This window comes from Herpailurus yagouaroundi, unplaced genomic scaffold, assembly GCF_014898765.1.
Source record: "Herpailurus yagouaroundi ecotype Mexico unplaced genomic scaffold, PumYag 184, whole genome shotgun sequence".
NCBI classification, from domain to species: Eukaryota; Metazoa; Chordata; class Mammalia; order Carnivora; family Felidae; genus Herpailurus; species Herpailurus yagouaroundi.
Genome location: NW_024412415.1, coordinates 28,471,097 through 28,492,461, shown reverse-complemented (window position 1 = coordinate 28,492,461; position 21,365 = coordinate 28,471,097). Strand labels below are relative to the sequence as shown.

The 21,365-nt window shown below is 40.1% G+C and overlaps 1 protein-coding gene across 1 annotated transcript in view; it reads right to left on the bottom strand.

Annotated features, from left to right (window-relative positions):
• Nucleotides 1-8,485: 8,485 nt before the first annotated feature.
• RAB8B (RAB8B, member RAS oncogene family) overlaps nucleotides 8,486-21,365 on the bottom strand; it is a 56,496-nt gene continuing 43,616 nt past the window's right edge. The window contains exons 3-8 of the mRNA XM_040492901.1: nucleotides 20,069-20,129; nucleotides 17,354-17,431; nucleotides 16,264-16,353; nucleotides 14,702-14,767; nucleotides 12,157-12,207; nucleotides 8,486-11,084 (exon numbers count right to left, since the gene is read on the bottom strand). Coding sequence (XP_040348835.1) covers nucleotides 10,992-11,084; nucleotides 12,157-12,207; nucleotides 14,702-14,767; nucleotides 16,264-16,353; nucleotides 17,354-17,431; nucleotides 20,069-20,129 — 439 coding nt within the window. The 3' untranslated portion in view covers nucleotides 8,486-10,991. The remainder of the gene's footprint in view (nucleotides 11,085-12,156; nucleotides 12,208-14,701; nucleotides 14,768-16,263; nucleotides 16,354-17,353; nucleotides 17,432-20,068; nucleotides 20,130-21,365) is intronic.

Genomic DNA, 21,365 nt, shown 5'->3' with positions numbered 1-21,365 from the left:
GGGGGGCGGGGCTCGGCGGAGGGGGCTGGAGACGGGGCGGGAGCGGGGCGCAGCAGGGGGATGAGGCGGGACACGGAGAAGGGGGAGGGGCGGAGCGCGGCGGAGAGAGAGGGCGGTGCAGGGGATGAGGCGGGACACGGAGAAGGGGGAGGGGCGGAGCGCGGCGGAGAGAGAGGCCGGTGCTGGGGGCGGGGCGGAGGGTGTTTGGGTGCGGCGGAGGGAAACTGGGGCCGGCGGGCCGGCTTTTAGCATAGAGGGTTGGTGGCAGGTTGCAGCGGGGCGGAGGGATGTTGGGGCGGGGCGAAGGGGGTGAAGCGCTGATGCTGGAAGGCGGGGCGGAGGCCGGGCCTCATCGCCAAGCTCCCGCCCCACCCCCCGAATTGGGCGTTTAGGGCCGACCGGACTCCGAGGTACCCTTCCCTGGGTACCTGGCGACGTTAGCCTGGGGCCCCGAGCCCCCGAAACCACCATCACCACTCCTACACTTACATCAGGCCGCCGGTGCCGCTCCCGCTTTGGAGCCTGAATGGGGGAAAATTCCAGATCCCCTAAAGAAATATAGCGCCGGACAGAAGAAGGATTCCATTTCTAAATAAAGTTGTCAATTTTAACTTTTTAAGTAAAAGTTAAATGTGTCTTTTTAAAGCACATTTTGCCATTTGCACAGTTGGGGGAACTTCGTGCCCCATCGTATATAAAACCCAAGCCGGAATAGCGGTAACCTAGGTGATAACTCACACATACGAAATAGTGGTGGACGAAGCTGTCCTCAGGGTTGTTTCTATTTATGTTGTCCCCTCACTCCCAGGTCTTCGAAAAGATGTTTTTGAAGACATTCTCCGGTTACCCCCCACTCTATACGAACAGTAAAATCTCCCTGCTCTGTTTTCACTTACTCCTTTGTGTCCCCGATTAAAATGTAAATTTTTAGGGGGCAGGGGCTTTGTTTTGTTTTGTTTTGCTGTTTCCACACACCTAGAAGGTGCTGACTATCTGTTAAGTGAACTAAACAATTTAAAAGATGGAACTTATAAACATTTGCTACTTTATATTAATGGAACAACTTCTGAGAGGTTTAAGAATTAAAATCAGGTTAAGTTCCTGGATTTCACATCTAAGATTTTTCTCCATGTTTAAAGGGAATAATAATGATAATAATACCTTATGTGTTATTTTGAGGATTGTGCCTGCACAGTAAGTGGTATATAAGTGTTAGCCATTCCTACTCATTCTTTAATATCATGAATAAAGCTCTTGGAAATGAACACTGAAAAGAGAAACACTGGTAGCCAGGACCCGACTGAAAATATTTTGCATCTCGTCTCTGATAATGGGCTTTCAAATAATACAACTACAAGTATTTACTTCCTTTTTTTAAAGTTTATTTTCTTTATCTTGACAGAGAAAGAGAGAGGTAAGGGCAGAGGGGGAGAGAGAGAGAGAGAGAGAGAGAGAGAGAGAGAGAGAGAGAATCTTAAGCAGACTCCACACTGTCTGATGCAAAGTCTGATGCAGTACAAAGTCTGATGCAGGGCTAGATATCACAAAATGTGAGACCATGACCTGAGCTGAAATCAAGAGTCAAAAGCTTAACAGACTGAGACACCTGGGCATCCCTACAAGTATTTAATTATGATAAAACGTCACCTTTGCTCACTGAAAACAGACATATATACTTTCCATTTACTCCACAATATAGTTCATTTTGAAATGTCTTATATAGTACCTACTGAAACTCAGGTTGAGACCACAGTTCAAAATGATGGAGTGACTCACCATTACATATTCTTTTAGTTCTATCCTGAATCAAAGTTACCAGATGCAATTCCATTACTTCAGCTCCATGCAGAAATGTCTTCACGAAGCATAATGGACTCATGTCCTTAGCATAAATTAAGATTTTTATACCACAAATGGCCATCTACATTTTTCCTGCATATTTTATAAAACTTTATCATTGTTCAATATCTTTAGTAGATCCCTACTTTACTACTTGAGTTCAGGGCTAGAAAAAAGTTTTGTTTCTCCCGATAGATACACATGCTCAGCTTTGAGAGCTAACTCATTCAGGCTTCATTGCACTCTCAGGAAGCTTCGAGCTAAATTTAATAGTCGGTTATATCAACTATTCTGGTTTTTTTTAGCATTATAATTACTGCCATGACCTCAGAAAACGACGTATTCTTTTATCCCTATTTTAATGATTTGATTACCCTAATTGTAACTAAGATCTTGTGTCTTGGTTAAAGCTGCCTCAAATATCTTGTAATAGGCAACTCAACAGGCAGAACTGTAAGTTGGGGCAATTTGTATTCATAGTGTCTTGACCATATTTCAGTTCAATCTTAGTCCTCAAATCCACTTAAAAACAATGGGAAGGTAATGTAAAATGTAATGCGTCTGCCCCCCCCCCCCCATCAGTAAAGACATCTTTAACTGATGTCTTTTGGAAGAGAAAAGAAAGCAACTAGACCAAATTGGAAAAATCACCAAGAAAATAGTCATCTTCAGCATTCACGGTTATTTACTGGAAAAACTGATTTCAAGTTTTCTCTGAATAATAGCACCTTACATTTATATAATGCATTGTTATTTGAAGAACACTTTCACACTGACTTCAACAATTCTGTTTACAAGAGAGGAGTTTGAGGCTAAGTAGCAGTGCTATTGACTCCTCAAGCTTTTATGCACTATTAACGTCCCCTGAAAACTTGAAAACATAAGGTACTAAGTGATGATGGTTGTTAAATCCCTAAGAGGTGACTGGCAGAAAGAGGCTGGCACATGGTATGGCTCTGGATATAGACTGTTGGGAATTCCTCAGAATTGGGTGCATGTGGGAAGCTGGGTGTGGGCAGGGAGGTTGGGGGGGGGTACAAAAGTAATACCACATTTTAGCAATTTATCAGATAAGGCTTTGAGATACCTACGTGTAACTCACAAGATACTAATGAACTCACTTGAGCTTTGTTTCTGGTAGTGCTGAGAGATTCAGAGTTACTCAACCATCTATTCATTCATTCAAAATGCATGCTGAATAGCGATGAAGTTATCAGGCACAATGCTGGGCAAAGGGAATCCACCAGGAGCCAGATGTGCTCCTGTCTCCGTGAAGATTACAGTCTAGTGGGAAGCCGGATAGGCAGGTATAGGGTGCTGTGAGAATGTATAGGAAGAGGGAAGGGCACCCAGTCCAGATGTGTGAGGTTTTGCTAAAGAGAACATGCACTCACTCAGGTCTCTGTTTAGGAGTTAGCAAAGATGAGAAGCAGGGGAGAAATGGATGGACAAGTGGAAAGGCCTCAAAGTGAAAGAAAGCAGGGCATTTCTGAAGGACAGAAATTAATTTTATTTGCTATGGGGGAATTCTTATATATTCCCGGAACCAATATTGGAAAACCCAAATTTTGAAGGTAGGACACATGAAGAAAAGGAGAGAAAAAGTTTACTCAATTTATCAATACATAGGTAGCATTCTGGGTGATTTATTTTATTAAAAGGAAATTCTTCTGTATTTAATAAAGACTAAAATAATGTAAGGTAAGGGCTAGAATAAAAACCAGATAATGAAGCTCCTCTTTTTCTTGCTATACTTACTGAGGCATTGATGAATTTACTTTAAATTTTTCTCTAAGAAGTAAATGAGGGAAAAAACTCCTAAATTACTTAGCTTTCTTCAACAACAGGTTAATTTTGATGAAGTTCACTGATTCCTTCAACGCTTATTAAACACCTACTATGTGCCAGGCTCCTTACTGGATACCGTAGATTCAAGCTCCTGGGAGCTTAGAGTCTAGTGGGAAGGAAATAAGCAGACAATTTGAATCCGGTACAGTGACACTCTGGGCCTACAGAGGAGGGGGCTCCTAACCTGGATGGGTTGTGCAGGAAGTCTTCCCAGAAAAACCCTTAGTAAGTCTTGAAAGATAAGGAAGAGTTAGCCAGAAAAGGGGTAGGGAGTCAGCAGAAGGAGTAGCATAAGAAAAGGAATGACAAAACGTGGTGTATTACTGGTGACATTTAAAACGGGTATGAGTTAGGGTATGACAAGATCCAAGGCTGGAGAGAAAGATGTGGGGGTGGTAAATGGCTTTGTTTGCCAGGCTAAAGAGTTTAGCTTTCTATACCCCAAGGTATGAGGTATCACTGAAGGATTAAATTTGGCAGTGATAGAAGATTCCAGTTTATTTTTTTTCAATTCTTATTTATTTAGAGAAAGAGAGAGAGAGAAAGAGAGAGAGTGGGGGAAGGGGCAGAGAGAGGGAGACACAGAATCCAAAGCAGGCTCCAGGCTCTGAGATCTCAGCACAGAGCCCGACTCGGGGCTCACACTCACGGGCCGGGAGGTCATGACCTGAGCCAAAGTCAAAGGCTTAACTGACTGAGCCACCCAGGCGCCCCTGAAGATTACAGTTTTAAAAGCCTGTTGGCACTGTGAAAACCGGCTTGGAGGAAAAGAAGATTCGACACTGGGCGACTGGTTTGAAGAGGTTGCAGACATCTAGGCGAAAGATGACGAGGCCTGAACAAAGACAGAGGCAGAAACAATGAACAAGTGGACAGATTAGAAAGAGATTAAGGTGTTTGATCTATAAGACTTGGAGGCTACTGAGCATGCAACTCTTGATCGCGGGGTCATAAATTTGGGACCCGTGTTGGGCAGAGAGATTACTTAAAAATAAAATCTTTAAAAAAAAAAAAGAATGCTCCAAAGGGGAACCTGGCTGGCTCAGTCAGCAGAGCACGCAACTCTTGATGTCAGGGTTGTGAGTTTAAGCTTCACGTTGGGCGTGAAGCCTACTTAGTTAAAATTAAAATAAATAAATAAATAAGACTTGGAGGCTAGTGACCTGTGTACAGATCTAAGTAGGTGATGATGCTATCTATCACAAGGAAGAAAAAAAGGAGACAGAAGAGCTTTTTCCTCTTAGGTTTAAGGGCTGTTGGTGGGAACTGCTGGGGAGGAGGAAAGATGGAGAGCTGAGTATGAGTTTCAGACTGTATTTGATGTTTGAGGTACCTGTAGCAGATCCCAGGAGAGATGTCCGGTGGGCAGATCGACTTGGAAGTCTGCCCATCTGCAAAGAGGTTGGGGCTAGAGATATAAACTTGAAAGCTGTATTAGTTTCCTATCATTGCTGTGACAAATAATCACAATTTAGTGGCTTTAAAGCAACACAAATCTATTCTCTTAAGAGTTCTGGAGGGCAGAATTATGAAATACACCTTACCAACCTGTTAGGGCCAGGTTGGTTCCTTTTGGAGACTTTAGGAGAAAATCTCTTCCCTCACCTTTTCCCGACCCCGGAGGCTACCTACATTCCTTGGCTCACGACCCTTCACGATCACACCTTTTCTCCCTCTGTTTCTGTCATCACATAGTTTCTGTTTGATTCCAACTCTTCCTGTGTCCCTCCCATAAAGACTCTTGAGATTACATGCTCCTCACCCTCCGATAATGCAGGACAACCCCCCATTTCAAGATCCTTAACTTGATCATATCTGCGAAGTCCCTTTCCCTGTATAGAGTAACAATCACAGGTTTCAGAGATTAGGACATGAACATCCTTGGGGGCCATTATTCAGCTGACCACAGAAGTTATGAACATTTAAAAGCCATGAAAAGGGATGAAATTATTTTTGGAAAACGTGGAAAACCAGGAGAGCACTGTCACAGAAGCCGTCACGAGAACATTTCTAGGAAGAAGAGATATACTGCTCAAATGCTGCCAAGAGGTTAACCCAGATAAGGACTGAAAATTGTCAGCTACTTTAGCAACTAGGCAACTGTAAATACAGTGTCAGTGAAGTGGCAGGGGTGGAAGCCAAACTGGAGGAGAGCTGAGGGATAAATGAAAACTGAAAAACTGAAGACAGTAACTGTAGTCGACTCTTTGAAGAAGCTTAGCTACAACAGAAGAGGATAAAGGGCAATAGGTGAGACAGAGACGAGGCCAAAGGCTGGATCAACTTCCAAGTTGATCTGCCTACTAGACATCTCCCCTGGGATCTGCTGCAGGTACATCAAACATCAGGGCTGCTTAGATGCTGAAGGGACAGGGGTGACACAGGAGAAGGGTGTAAAAGGTAGAAGAGAAAGAGCTGCGAGTTCTCTGAAGGGTAGGGGGGGAGGAAGAGTTCAGAGAAGAGGCAGTGGTGCAAAGTGCACAGAATGGAAAAGATGCCTCTATTCCAAAAGGAAGGAGTGGGGATGAGGGTTGGCGATGGGCAGCCAGCCCATAGGAAGCTATCGGTTGGGGAGGAAGAGGTGGCTAAGAACCTCGTGTTTGATTGATGCTTTTCTCTGTGAGGCAGGAGGTGGAAGACCTATCTACTATGAGTGAAGGGAGAGAAGTAGGAAGCTCGAGAACCGTGAACGTTCAAAATGGTGGTGGGGCTGAATGCAAAAGGCTATGGCCAGGAATGTGCACAAGCATAGTGGTAGGACAGCAATAGGTCCAGGGCCTCAATCCATGGGATTTGGAAGGGAAAACAAAACAACAGAAACTACACTTGTGAGTGAGGACTAAGGGAAGGCTACAGTTCTAGAATAGAACAACCTCAATGTATGCTGATGTAGGTATGAGCAGATGTGGCCATTTTTCTAAGTTTTAAACAACTTCAAGCCAGATATGTTTGCTAACGTATCTTAAGTCTACCACGGTTTGAATCACACACGCTTAGCAAATTTGAAGAAACATTTTTGAAACGTGCAGTCCACTTCAGAGTCGGGGGTGTTTTCATTATGTAGTTTTTATTTTAGACGAACATTATTGTAAAAAAAAGTTCACCTGGAATAAAGTCCATTAAAAAAAAAAAAACACAGCATCAGTTATCAGTATACAGTTAATGAATTGGCTTAAACAAGATTAACCACATGACAGGTTCACTTTATCTGCAGAAGCTTTTCACAATAAGCCGTTGAAGCAAAAAAAAAAAAAAAAAAAAAAATGCCGAAACATACACAGTAGGACAATTGGAAAGACTAGATATTTCCCACTAGGGGCATGATTTAAGTCAAATCGTTTATGGTGTTTTGCATTAAAGGAACTACAGTGTCAGCTGCAAACAAACAAAATAAAACCCATCTGTAAGGCCATAGGAATGAATTATAATAATTAAATTCACATTTTAAAAAAGGTAAGAAAATGAAACAAGAAGTTTCTATTAGTTCTTGGCAATAAGAAATGCAATTGCATATGGCACAAGCATTGCAAAAAACAAAGGAAAATTTGAAAATATCCCTAAAATAACTGTTTGCTAATTTTCACTTCTGTAAATTTCATTTAGAATTTTTTCATATTGACCATGACTCCCATTAATATTATTAGTCTAAAAAAAAAAAAAAGACTGATTCTCCTGTAAAATTGTGCTGGGATTTAAATTTTTATTAACATATCCTGTACCTCTAGGACAAGGAATTTCATTTTTAGACATTCCTTTTTCCTCCCTTCTTTGGATATCACAAGAAGGAAAAGGAATGGTCCTTTCTGTTAAAAGAAAAATTCTAAAAACCCGACAGCAGAAATGAGTGCTTAAAATCTGAGCTAAGTAAATCAACGTAATGAAATGCTGTTTTAAAATCTGAAGCTCAGAAGTCCATCTTTAAAGATTAAGTACTAAATTTATAAAGAAATCTAAGTCATGAACTAGAAAAGAAAGTCTCCTTAAATGTATCACTTACTGTTCACAGGAAAAACTTTATAAGTCTTAATACAGATTCTCAGCATTCAGAATCCGTAAAATGGAGTTATAATCTCTTACTTAGAAATTTCTGCAAACATTTATCTATATTGCACAGCTAAATTTCTTAATGTAGACAGGGCGAGAATACCTTTTTTGCACTAAGTGGATATGACATGTATGTTCTATTCTAAAGTAAACTATCTCCTACCTCTTCCAATGATGTCTTTAGTCCAAAACAAAACATAAAATCTAAATGGTGCCGGATGCTTAAAGGCTGGCTCACTGTTTTTCTACCAGGTATTAGAATACTAGTTAGCTAAATGAGGTATAATTAAAAAATAGTCCTTCAGAGTAAAGAGTATATTCTTCGGAACATTTATAACAAAGACTGCACAAAATGCTCACGTAAATAGTAAGAAACCCTGTGGCGCCTCCTAACCGACGCACAGGTGGTTATTTTCTCATAATCTGTATGAAGTAAAACATAGCGAAAATAAATTCCCAGCGAAACGTCTTACAATCAACTGGTTTACATGCTAACTTAGTTACAGCACATTTTCATGGTCTGACATCCTCAGACTCTATTTGAAAAGGTCTAGTCCAATCATTGTCAAAAATTCGCACAATGACAATAAAGTGCAGCCACCGAACCACTAACTGCTGCCAAAGTCTGCGTGTACCTTTCCCCTAAGACCACAAACATGTTCACGCAAAACTAGATTTCTTCAGTTTCAGCAGGGAACAGACAATTATCTGTCACTAAATTCATCTACAAATAGAAAAAATAATGCACTGTAGGTACATTATGAAGCAAAGTGGAGTATTTATTGGGGCATTTTACCATGCAGAAAGGGAATTTCCTATGGTCTTAGCTCAAATTATATACAATTCAGCAAAGCTACATGTAAGAAAATAGCAAGGACAATTTATTTCTATATAACAGAGCATATATCCCCAAATTGCTGCTACTTCAAAGAGCACTTTTAGACTCATCACTTTTACAGGCTCTTTCAAAGGGAAATTCATGGAGACTAATTATTAACCCATATAAGACAAAAGAAGAGAGAAGGAATAAATCAGAAGCAAAGCATTCTGTTAAAAAAAAAAAAAGTCTAACCACAGAAAATGTCAGTTTTGGTTTGCAGACAACCCCTGAGATATAAACCAAAGTGTTAAGACACCAAATAGTCAGAGGTAAATTACTAGAATTACATTCATACATGGTGTCATAGCACTTGCCTTTTAGAAAGTACTTTGTTACCATTCAGAAAGCTTAACCGCTTGGATATTTTTTCGGAAAATTAGCAAAGACAAGATGTTTCTAAGAAATTATTTTTTCTTTCCAAAAATGTATCTAATTTTAAGACGGAAGATGTACAATCAGCTTTCAATCGAGCAATTACTGATTATACTGGGACACCAGCAGGTGCCTCTAAACCGATAGGTAAATAAAAAAAAAAAAAATCAAGAAGGCTGAAATTTGTCAACATTAAGTTTAGCGTATCCATCAAAAATAGCTCTGGTATATTTGCTGCTGCTAAACTGGACGTAAGTTTTCAAACAAGTACTAAATAAAGGTTGACTGGTCCAAGCATTCTAACGCTAGGTCTTAATTTGAAGCACAATGCTCTGTGGTAACAAGCAATCCATTCCCATTTTCCCCTCCACTCTAAACTATCAAGCATGGTGGTACCCTCCATGAAACAAAAAGGACCTAACAGGAAGAGTGATTATTAAGAGAGTTCATTTCCCTAATCACCGATTTATTACTCCCTTCTGTGTTTTGTCACTGAAGGCTAGGATAAAAGCAATGTCAAAATTATCTGAATTTGGCACATAAGTTAACACTAAATACTTTTTTTTTTTTTTCTTAAGTGAAGGTTTCATCTACAAAAGGTATATCAGTACCAGTGTTTGGTGAGAAAGGCAGCTAAGCTCTTGGTTGGCGTTGACCCAAATGACTGGACCAAGTTCTGTAACAATGAACCTGAACAGATGGAACTGGGTTCTACGCATTCAACAACAGCTGTTTTAGAATGGAAACCTTACTCATATTTTCTCTAACAAAAGGGCAAGACTTTTCCTAGAGGCTGCACTAGGTCTAGGTCTAATTATCTTTATTTAAAAGAAAAAAAAAAAGAAGCCCAAATAAAACCAGAATAAAAAATCATTATGTTTACCATCACCAAGAGCTATCTCTATTAAATTTATATCAACAAGTTAATCTCTCTCCCTGTAGGTAAGCTTTCTACGAACAAAGGTCTAAATACAATTCTTGTTAACTCTTTGCAGACAGGGATTACAGTAGGAACTGGGTATTACAAACGAAACCAGCAAGCAAGGGAGTGAACCTAAGAAAAAAATATATCACATATGCTGAAGTGACAGAACAATAGCACGCTGAAATAAAACCCAAATGGTACGTCTCTCTGCCTGTACAAAATTCAGCTCAAGAAGTTCACAATTAGAAACAGACAACAATGTTCAAATATGTTATGTTTTAGATAACTGAGCAGTTACAACAGGTCAAAAATAGGAAAGAACAGTGAATACAAACCCCAGGAAAAGTGAGCTTAAGGTGATTTCCAAATGTAGCTTCTACAGATGAGGCAGAGGTAATCAACTGAAAAAGTGATTTCTTCAGCTACCCAAACTCTCTGACCAAAAGGCCAGGAATGAAGCAAAATCCTCAACAATCTGGAGAAATAAATTGTGGCCTCTGATGAATAGATGGACATTTTTATGAACTTTTAAGATGAATTTTATCAGAATTTAATGATTCTTATTGAAGGAAATCACAAACTAGAGCCCTTAAAAAAATTCTATCAATGCAATAACATTTGGCCACATGAACCAGACCCAACATCTTTTAGTTTTAGCATATTAATCTCTGCGTTAAATGTTTTACTTTTTTCAAACACCCCCAAGTGCACAAGTTTGTCTAGAACTTCACAAGGCAAAAGTGTGCAGATACGAGTCTGAGACTGTGCTGTAGCAGGGACAGGCTAACACTGATGTGCAAAGTGAAAAAAGAAAGATAGCAGCTTCTAGGACAAACCAAAGAAAAAACAAGTTAAGTCCTGCGTATGTCTCCACTTCATTGCTTCCATGTTTGAAAAAAGGAGCCTGTTATCTTTCTAGGCCACGAGGCTGGAACCCACGTGGCGTTCTGTGTCGAGAAGTCTAGGTTCAGTGGTGTTCTCCGCAGCAGCCGGGCGGTGTGGTTCTGAGGCTGGCTGACCTGTGCTTTCAGAGAAGCCGGAAAGGGTCCTTTAGGTGTGCTGCAGTCTCTCAGAAAGAGTTCATCAAAGTAGCGAGCAACGGAAGAAACTGGTCTTCTTTGATCGGTTTTCTGTTATTTTCACTGGTCCACCTGCCCCTGATGAATTGCTGTCATTCTAAAAAAGGGAAGATAATAAAGTTACCATGCAAATTGAAGTTTCATGGTTTGGATCCAATTATCTAAAAAACACAAATATCAAATAAAACCATAAATGCGTATTCAGTAGAGTTTTTTTTTATTAGAAAGTAACTCGTTAGGCTCTGACATTGTTTCTTTGGAAATGGTGGATTCAAACGGGGAAAATATTTTTAGGATAACACCTTTTATGTTAACAATATATTAGACAGGAAGCTCCTATTTCCAGTTCAGAGAAATTATAGCCAAAGGACTGTAAAATTTCAAGGGTATTGAGGGAAATGATGTTCAGATATTGGTATAGGCAATCCTCTTGTTAGATGTAGGAAGAGTTGGTGACATAAGGTATACAATTATATTCAGGCTTCAGGTTAAAACAAACCTCCAGTGTGGTCCTAATGATTCATCACTGAGATCATGTCTAATTTAAGCAAACGTTAACAACTTTAAGATCATAATTACATACAGATATAAGTATCTGTCACATGAAAACTAAGCTACATAATTTTATGGCAAAAATTTAATTTGTGTCATTAATATTTTAATTATTCTGGTCAAAATTCCATTAAAGACCACCTTTAAGAGTCAGATGAAAGGGGGCGCCTGGGTGGCGCAGTCGGTTAAGCATCCGACTTCAGCCAGGTCACGATCTCGCTGTCTGGGAGTTCAAGCCCCGCGTCGGGCTCTGGGCTGATGGCTCAGAGCCTGGAGCCTGTTTCCGATTCTGTGTCTCCCTCTCTCTCTGCCCCTCCCCCGTTCATGCTCTGTCTCTCTCTGTCCCAAAAATAAATAAACGTTGAAAAAAAAAGAGTCAGATGAAAGAACTGAGGCAGCTGTGGTTCAGAAGTAAGAAACGTGAAGAAACAGAAATAAGAATCAAAGCTCAACCAGGTGAATACGTGAGTCCAGAAAAAAAGGAGTCAACGTGAATATATCATAATCAGGCCTATCCTTTTAATCAAATAAAAGCACGAATCAAATTAAACAGCATGAATAAGACCACAAATTTAACAAATAGCATAAGGAAAATAAAAATGGTAAGTGATACAAACCATTTTTCTGTTGAGTTTTGTCATTATATCCCGTGCAAGTGTAAAAAATGCCTAAAGGTAAACCAAACATTTTATTATTATATGTTTATAGCACATTTTAAAATAGAAATGTGGAATTTTCATTAATTCATTATGAAATATATTATTTGACACCTTTTAATCGAGAAAAGGACATAACTACAATCATAGCACACACTTGAATAGCCTCTTATTTTTCAATGATATCGTAAACACTTTCCAGTGTTATAAAACTGTCATGCATTCACTCACCAAATATTTTCTGCACATAATATCCGGCACAAGTTTCTAATGTGACACTGGCTGAGTTATGGGTAGCTTTCTCGGTGCATCAAGAGCACCTAGTGGGGTGGAGGCTCTAAATCCCGCCACATCCTCAGAGAGGGACACAGCACCTGGTTTAGGAGATGCTGAATATCTGTTTAATCACTGAATGAATACCTAGAGCTCTAGAATCTGTTTTCCCAAAAACCTCTACCTTTTATCTCCAATCTCCTCCCTTTCAAACTACTTTCACCCTTGTACCGAGAATATATCATCTTCCATGTCTTATCTCAGCTAAATTCCCCACCATGGAAATCAGTTCAAATGGAAGCAGGACGAATCTGACTAATCTCACTTTGTGCCTAGTGTCTCTTGACCCAAACCACACATTTTTTAACTCTATCATCTCTACTTTGTTTCTACAGAGCCAGGACTTTTTCTTTTTTTAAGATTTTATTTTTAAGTAATCTCCACACCCAATGTGGGGCTTGAACTTACAACCCTGAGATCAAGATTTCGCACGCTCCGCTGACTAAGCCAGCCAGGCACCCCTCTACAGAGCCAAGACTCTTAAAGCACCTTCAGTTGTCTCCATGCTAAACCCACTGTTGTCACTTTCTTTGTTCCCAAACACTCCTGATACCCCCAAAGATGTTCAGCAGGATTATGTCCAATCAAGCCAAATAGAAACAACGTGATAACCGCTATCATCACTCATTATCAGTGTTGCACTGTCACACTGGTCACCTGTGGGTCTAAGTTTCTAAAGAAGCCCATCCTAGTTCTTATGACAAGCCAACCGCACTAAGTTAAAGCTCTGGGCAAACTGCTAATTTCTGTAGAACACCTGGTCAGAATAAGCAGCTCAGGCAACTCCCCAGCTATGTGTTTCCATAACTCAAAGCTTGCTCTAAGCCACAGGTGTGAGTAGGGTGCACAAAAAGAGACCTACACCTGCTCCATTAAGCCAGGGTATGGAGTTCATTCGGTGAGAGCAATCCTATCTGGGCCATCTCAGTGAACACATTTTCTCCTGTCTCTACCAAAGAGGCTCCCCTTTTTCTGCTTTTTTGTGGCAAGCGGACAGAAGCATTTTTCTGCTTATCTATGCTTATGTAAATAAATCAAAAGAAGCTTCCTGTTTCCTAACACCCATTAGCCAACCCAGAAAAAAATTAGTTTTATTGAAAGCAAAGAAGAAGTTCTGATCAGTGTTCACTAGCCAATAAAGTCATTTCAATCTCGATTTTTAGCCATAATGTTATGGTGAGTGGCGAGTAGCCTAAGAAATTAAATGTCTACAAAACCATCAACATTATTGTTTATTGAGTTACATGTATTAACGCACATATATCATTTTTGTGATCAGTTTAAACAATGTTTTTAAAAAAGAAAATATTATCAACAACTCTGCCGGTGATAAATAAAATCTATTCTTAGAAGTCTTTAGATGATTTGGTTGTCTTTAACAGTTAACTTACTGAAAATGTATTAAAACTACTCTCTGATAGACACACTTATTTCTACTAAATACTGCTGTGTTACAATGTATCATGCTTAATCTAAGGGAACCTGTTCAATATACGGTTTCTCTCTTGAGAGAGTACTGACATGAAAGTAATTAAGACTCTCCTGCGACAGGCTACCATAGTATGACAGGAACCATGACAAATGAGCAGAGGACACTATGCTTGGTCAGCGAGTACAGGATTTCCAGCTTCCCAAACAAAGGGCAAAGGTGCACTTAAACGGAACTTTTACCTTCTGTTCGGTGAATCTTAACTGAGCAATCTCATTATAGCCCACGTGGAGGCTGGGTGCATTTAACAACCTGAGTCCGCATAAAGTGAGAAGCACAGAAGTTCACAAGATGGAGGTGGAGTTCCCACAAGACATTTACTAAGAAAATGACAAGATGGCGTGCCTGGGTGGCTCAGTCGGTTAAGCGTCTGACTTCACCTCAGGTCATGATCTCACACTTTAGGCGTTAAAGCCCCACATCCAGCTCTGTGCTGACAGCTCAGAGCCTGGAGCCTGCTTCAGATTCTGTGTCTCCTCTCTCTCTCTGCCCCTCCGCTGCTCATACCCTCTCTCTCTCTCTCTCTCTCTCTCTCTCTCTCTCTCTCAAAAATAAATAATAAAACATTTAACAAAATTAAAAAGAAAAAAAAAAAGAAAATAACAAGTCTTGGAGAGTTGTTTGAACACAGGTACCTAAGCTCTAATGCTACCCCAGAGAAGTCATCAAACATTTCTTTCTTACCTCTTCTACATTTGTACTGGATTTTGCACTTGTCTCCAAGAATTTAATCCCATAGTCAATTGCTAACTGAAAGGCAAACAGAAACATTTAAATTCAGTTCAATTTGCTTCAACATATAAAGCATTTCCATTTTCTAGGTTTCTCAAAGTCCCAAAGGCACAGTATGTAGTTGAGAACTCTTGTGGTTCTCAAATTTCTTTGCTTTCTTCTATTTTTTGAAATGTAGACATCTAACTCATTCATCATAAGTAAAATGGCACTGCTTCCACTCAAAACACCATTTGAGTACTTCTTTTTTTCTATTATACTTCAGTTCTCTAATATAATTACAAGAAAAACTGTGATGGGCAACTGGGTGGCTCAGTCAGTTAAGCGTCCGACACTTGGTTTCAGCCCAGGTCATGATCTCATGGTTTGTGAGATCAAGCCCTGCATAGAGCTCTGCACTGATAGCATGGAGCCTGCCTGGGATTCTCTCTCTCTCCCTCTCCCTCTCCCTCTCTCTCTGCCCCTCCCCTATGCATGCATACACTCTCTCTCTCTCTCTCTCAGAATGAATGAATGAATGAATAAAAGAAGAGGAAGAAGAGGAAGAAGAAGACGAAGAAGAAGAAAAGAAAAACTATGAAACAGACACTCGCTCCTACCATTAATTTGGGATTCATTGACGTCTTTTATCTGCTCCCAAAGTACAACTCTCCCAACAGTCACTATACGGACTTTTCATTTTTTTTAATAAATTGGTGCATGAGATAATGAAAGCTTAAAATACTAGGTACTCAATGCTTTCATTTTTATTTGGTTTCTATTTCCATCTACTCCCAAAAAGCTCCCAGTTCATTTAAAATACAAAGAATAAATGAATGTTCATAGGGGAAAAGTTTGTAGTCAGATATAAAAACAAAATGTATTTTGTACGTATCACTAAAAAAAGGCACAGCAAAATTCCAAGACTTAAAAATTGAAGCCTCTAAGTTAATTTAGAAAATGTTAATTTAGAAAATTTGGAAGTAAATATGTACATATAATAAACGTTTTTGCTTTTTTTGCAGGATGCAAAATAGAGAAATCCCTGTAAATGAGATCCATAGCTTTGATGAGTTACAAGCAGTTTATTCATAATGACCTAAACCTAATGTGTAGTAAAGTAAAATATTCTTAGGAAAAAAAAAGGAACTGGACTATGATTACTATTTAAACTTCACTTATTCTATTACTTTTACTTGAAGAGAATGATTTACTTGACCTTTAAAACTGCATTTTCACACAGATATGGAAGAAATAGCCTGAACTCTAAGCTGTAGGAATCTGAAAAAGGACCAATTTGTATCTCCCAGAAAACAGCAAATTCTTCAGGAATGAGTCACGACTACACATTATATGGGGATGGATCTCGAATACTAATTCACAACATTCAAGTATGGATTACATCTCTTTGTTGTTTTTTAAAGGATTAAAATCACAGATACTTTTCAAACTGAAACCAATAATTAAATAATACTAAGAAAATAAATGCTTAGTGTGAATAGATTCCAATCTTTATGCATTCAGTTCAAATTTACCTTCTCTCCTCTTTCTTTTGACACTTGTCTTTTGTCATTCATATCACACTTGTTACCCAGGATCATTCTTTCAACGTCTGAAGAGGCATGCTGCAGGGAGAAAATAGTACGTTATAAAAACAGCCTGAGAAAAACACAGGTATTCAATGGACAAATCCTAACCTGTCAGAAACACATCCATAAATTTAATAATAAGACAAGCTTTTACTCAACACAGGGTCTGATTCAGAGGAAAATGTAAAAGATGGGAGGAGGGAAGAACTACAGCTTCAGAGTCCGTGCTAACTTTTCCCTCAAAGGCTTGCGGTCATTCTCATGCCTTTTTTTTTGTACATGAACAAACAGAAATAAAACGGACGGTTAGTCCAACAACAAAACTTCCAAATATTAGTTTAGAAGGAAACTAAAGGATTTAGAAGGATTACCAAATATTAGTAAAGAAGGGGGGGAAAAAAAACCCAGTACTGAGTGGGCCAATGAGGAAGGGACTCTGGCTTCTGAACTACTTAAAATATAAATTCACATAGGTTAATATAAATGTGTACAAAATGATTTCAAAGTCAGATTGCTTTCTGAAATGTCAAAGACATAAAAACACATCTTAATACCAGTGAATCTGGAATTAAACCAGATTTCAAATACGTTAAGATGGAGAAAATGTTAGAAGGGAAAACTGATAAGATGTTGGAATAGAGAGGTATCTTTGCCAGTCCAAAGGCAAGAACCTGGGGGTCAGATGTTAAAGCTCTCGGAGAGAGTGCAAGCAAGTCTCTTCTGTTTTCTCATGTGTGAAACGGGGGACTTGGATGAAATTATTTTCAAGATCCGGCCCAGGTTTAGAATTCTGTGAAATTGCTGTCCAGGCTGATACCCACCCCCACCCCCCCACCCCCCGCCCCGGTCTGACAGGGTCACCAGGCTGGCAGCACCAGAGATCTCTCCCTCTGTGGTGCTCCTCAGAGTGAGGGGGCCTGACCTGGCCGTGCCCTACTTCGTGGCAGCTCAGCCGCCTCTTCCAGAAACAGAAGGAGCCCTTTAAAGTACTCAGCAGGGCTCCTCCATAGCATCACCATTCTCTTTCCATACATACCTCTTCAATGTTTCTTATCCAGTTTTTAATATTGTCGAAGGACTTTTCATTTGTGATGTCATAGACCAGCATAATTCCCTGTGACAAGAAAATAACATCTTTATTTAGTACTTCATATACTTAAAGTAATAGAATATAATGGCAGTGTACCCCTACCCTCCAGAAACCATTTTTTGTCCTGTGTCCTTTGTAATGAAATACAATAAAAAATTTAAAGTACAGAGAAGCAAAAATAAATAAATAAATACTTCCACTGTCTCACCATGTAAATAGATAGTCTGTAAACATTTTTACTCTTAACCTTTAATGAATTAGTGATTGCAGTAAAGGTGATACACCCTTTCTACCAGACTTCATGTGATAAGAATCAGCACTAACTGGAGCTAAAAGAGTATTTAAGTTAAAACAGAGATAATAGCAGTGAAAGAAAGAGATAATCATTTCTGTTGTCTATTTGTTTATTACAAGTAGAAATGTCTTGCTTCTTACCCCTATACTAAGATTGTAACCATACTACTTTCAAATTATTTCCTGGGACGTCTGGGTGGCTCAGTCAGTTAAGCATCCTACTTCAGCTCATGTCATAATCTCACAGTTCATGAGTTTGAGCTCCACATCAGCCTCTGTGCTGACAGCTCAGAGCCTGGAGCTTGCTTCAGATTCTGTGTCTCCCTCTCTCTGCCCCTCCCTTGCTCGTGCTCTGTTTCTCCTCTCTCTCTCTCAAAAATGAACAGTTAAAAAAAATTTAAAAAGTAAATAAAAATAAAATTATTTCTTTTTTTTTAAGTTTATTTATTTATTTGGGGGTAGGGGAAGGGGGGAACGGAGAGAGCAGGAGAGAGAGAGAGGCCCAAGCAGGCTCCGCACTGTCAGCACAAAGCCTGGTACAGGGCTCAAACTTGAGAACCACGAGATCACGACCTGGGCCAAAAGCCAGACGCTTAACTCACTGAGCTAGCCAGGTGCCCCAAAAAGATAATTTTTAGGGGCACCTGGCTGGCTCAATTGGTAAAGACTCTTGATCTCGGGATTGTGAGTTTGAGCCCCACGCTGGATGTAGAGATTACTTAAAAATAAAATCTTTGACAATAAATAAATACAATAAAATTATTTCTTTTTATATGAGCTAATCAAAATGTCACTATCACTACGTAAATCACAGACACTTAAAACAGAATACATTTGTTATACAGGTTTAATGAAAGGCAATGTCATCGCATCTTTAAAGACCCTCACATCTGGTATTTCTAAAAGGCTTATCTTCTAAATGTATCAACCGACGCTTGTAAAATCTGTATCACCAGACCACACTCCTATACTAAGTGCTAGATCTACCCATCTATCCATCCATTCAACAAATATTTAGCGAGCACCCACTATGTGTATGATAACATACTTAGTGCTACCAGCAGTGAAGATAGACAAGGCCCCTTCCTTTCAAGCACGGCTAGCAAAGAAAACAATAAACAATAATTATACTAGTAATTATAACTCACCATTGCTATGAAGAAGCATGTGGAGTTTTATATATATATATATATTTAATATATATATTAATACTTAATATATATATATACTTTTTAATGTTTATTTATTTTGAGAGGATGACAGAGCGGGAGCAGGGAGAGGGGCAGAGAGAGAGGGAGACACAGAATTCGAAGCAGGCTCCAGGCTCTGAGCTGCCAGCACAGAGCTCAACATGGGGCTCGAACCCACAAACCACGAGATCATGAGCCCAGCCAAAGTCGGAGGCTGAACGGAAGGAGCCACCCAGGCTCCCCACCATGGAGAGTTTTGAATATAAATGCTAATCTAATCTGGCTGAGGAGATGGGGTGGTCAGAGAAGGCTTCCCGGAGAGAATGACATTAAAGCCAAGACCTGAGGACTGAGTATCAAACTTGAATTGGGCAATGGGGTTGAGGCAGGGGTGGAGAAAAAACCCACAGTGCCCAACACACAGTAGAAACATTATAAATATCTTGCTGACCAGAAAGGCCCAGAACCCACTGCACTGACTAAAAGAAAGCCATCTTGGTAAGAGTGAACAGATCCAATGGGAGGCCAAAGCGACAGACAGGGTCAGGCATGCTTTGGAGACCAACGACTGGATATCAGCTCCCAAATATCCCCTGTCATCACCAAAAACCCAACAAGTGAACCACCAGGTTGTCTTTGTCCCCTCCAAATCTTCTCTTCCTCTTTGTACTCGTTTTGATAAAGAGCAATATAACCCTGCCAGGCCGCCCAAGCAGACCCCTGCAAGTAACCTCCTCACAGCCAGTCAGTCACTAAATCCTATAGGCCCAACAACCGCAATATCTCCCGATTCTGACCCCTGACTCGCACGCACGGCCTTATTCATATTCTCATCTATTAGGCTTTACCTGAATCGCTGGCATTGTCTTTAACTGGTCTCCCAGCTTTCCCAAAAATCTACAATTGCTCAGAATGTGTGGAGGAGTTCTCAAACATCTACAGGCTATTGACCTGATTAATATTATGAAGACCAACGGCAAAGCATGCAGTTACTAAACACAGAACATAAAAACCAAAACCAAAACCAAAACCAAAACCTTTAAATGTCTTGTTTTCACATCCAAAAATGTATCTCCCCCATTGTACTAGACTCTAGCTTGGATCCTCTCAACTTGACAAATGAATATTCATGTTTTACTTTCACCGGAAGAGTTACAAAACCCTAAAACACACTCACCATGGCTCCTCTATAGTATGCGGTTGTGATGGTTCGAAATCTTTCCTGACCCGCTGTGTCCCTAAAATTTGAAACAAAGGAGAGAGAGGTTTTAAAAGTTATCGCCGGCATCACCGAGGAGAGACCTTAAGCTGTGGGTATAATTCTGGTCTGCTCACAAAGGCAGTGGTTTCAAGGGAAAGGGGAACGAGACGCAGCGGGAGCCTGCTGCCTGTGAGCTGGAGGCGGTGGTGGCCACGGGAGCCTGTCAGGAGCTCACAATGACTTTGGTGGGAAACTTGGTCCTTGATGATAAAAGCAGCAACAGGAAAATACACGGCCCGGCTAGGAACTGGCATGTTAGTCAAACACACGTGGGAGAGAACAGAGAATGGTTCTAAATTCTGGGACCCCTGGAGGTAGTTATAATCCTTTCTATAAACGCCTAATGACTAAGGCATCTAGCTCTCTTGACCGAAAGTCTGATTTCTGTACAACGCAAGCAATTGGGCTAGACTTACTACTGTGGAAATTCTGCTCAGCGGAACACACTAAAATGGATCTCCTCGAGCACTTTTTCAGCTATAGAGCCTGGGATTAAATGGGAGCCTGGAGTTTAACACATAGCGGGTGACGATGCTTCCAAAGACTTGAAAATATGGACAACGCTTCAAAATTACATAAACTTGAATATATTCTTGCTTTTTAGCTGATGGCATTCTATGAAAACACATCCTGAAAAATTTTTTTCAAATTTCTCATTATGCTTATTGAAGCAATCCCTACAAAGGGAGTCACATTGACTTGATATCTGGGAAAATCAGTATTTCTAAATTTGCCATGAGCCCCAGAACTAATTCACTCCCTGTGCGACTAAGGCAAGTTAAATTGTAGAATTTAATTGCAGGGGAGAGCGAGGCATTTGTGGAAATATACTAGAAATCGAATGCATACCAAACCCAAACAAGAGATGAAGGCCCGAGGGAAATACCATAAATTAGAAACAATAAATACCTTAACATTTATACACACCTTTCCAAATACTTTCCTCTGGTGCTCCCATGATGCCCCCCACCACCCAGTGCAGTGGTAGGATGACCACCATCCTCACTGTGCACGAGAGGCAACAGGCTCAGGTAGGCTAGGGTCTACCACTAAGCCACTAAGCAGCTCGTCGCCTTGAATGACACTGGAGCATCCAGGTCTCAGTTGTTTAGTGCAGGGCCAGGCATCACACCACAGTCCCCTTATCCTGCTGTTCTCTCACTGATCAGGCCTAGATACACACGGCACTGGTTTGGTATATGGCAAAGAAATC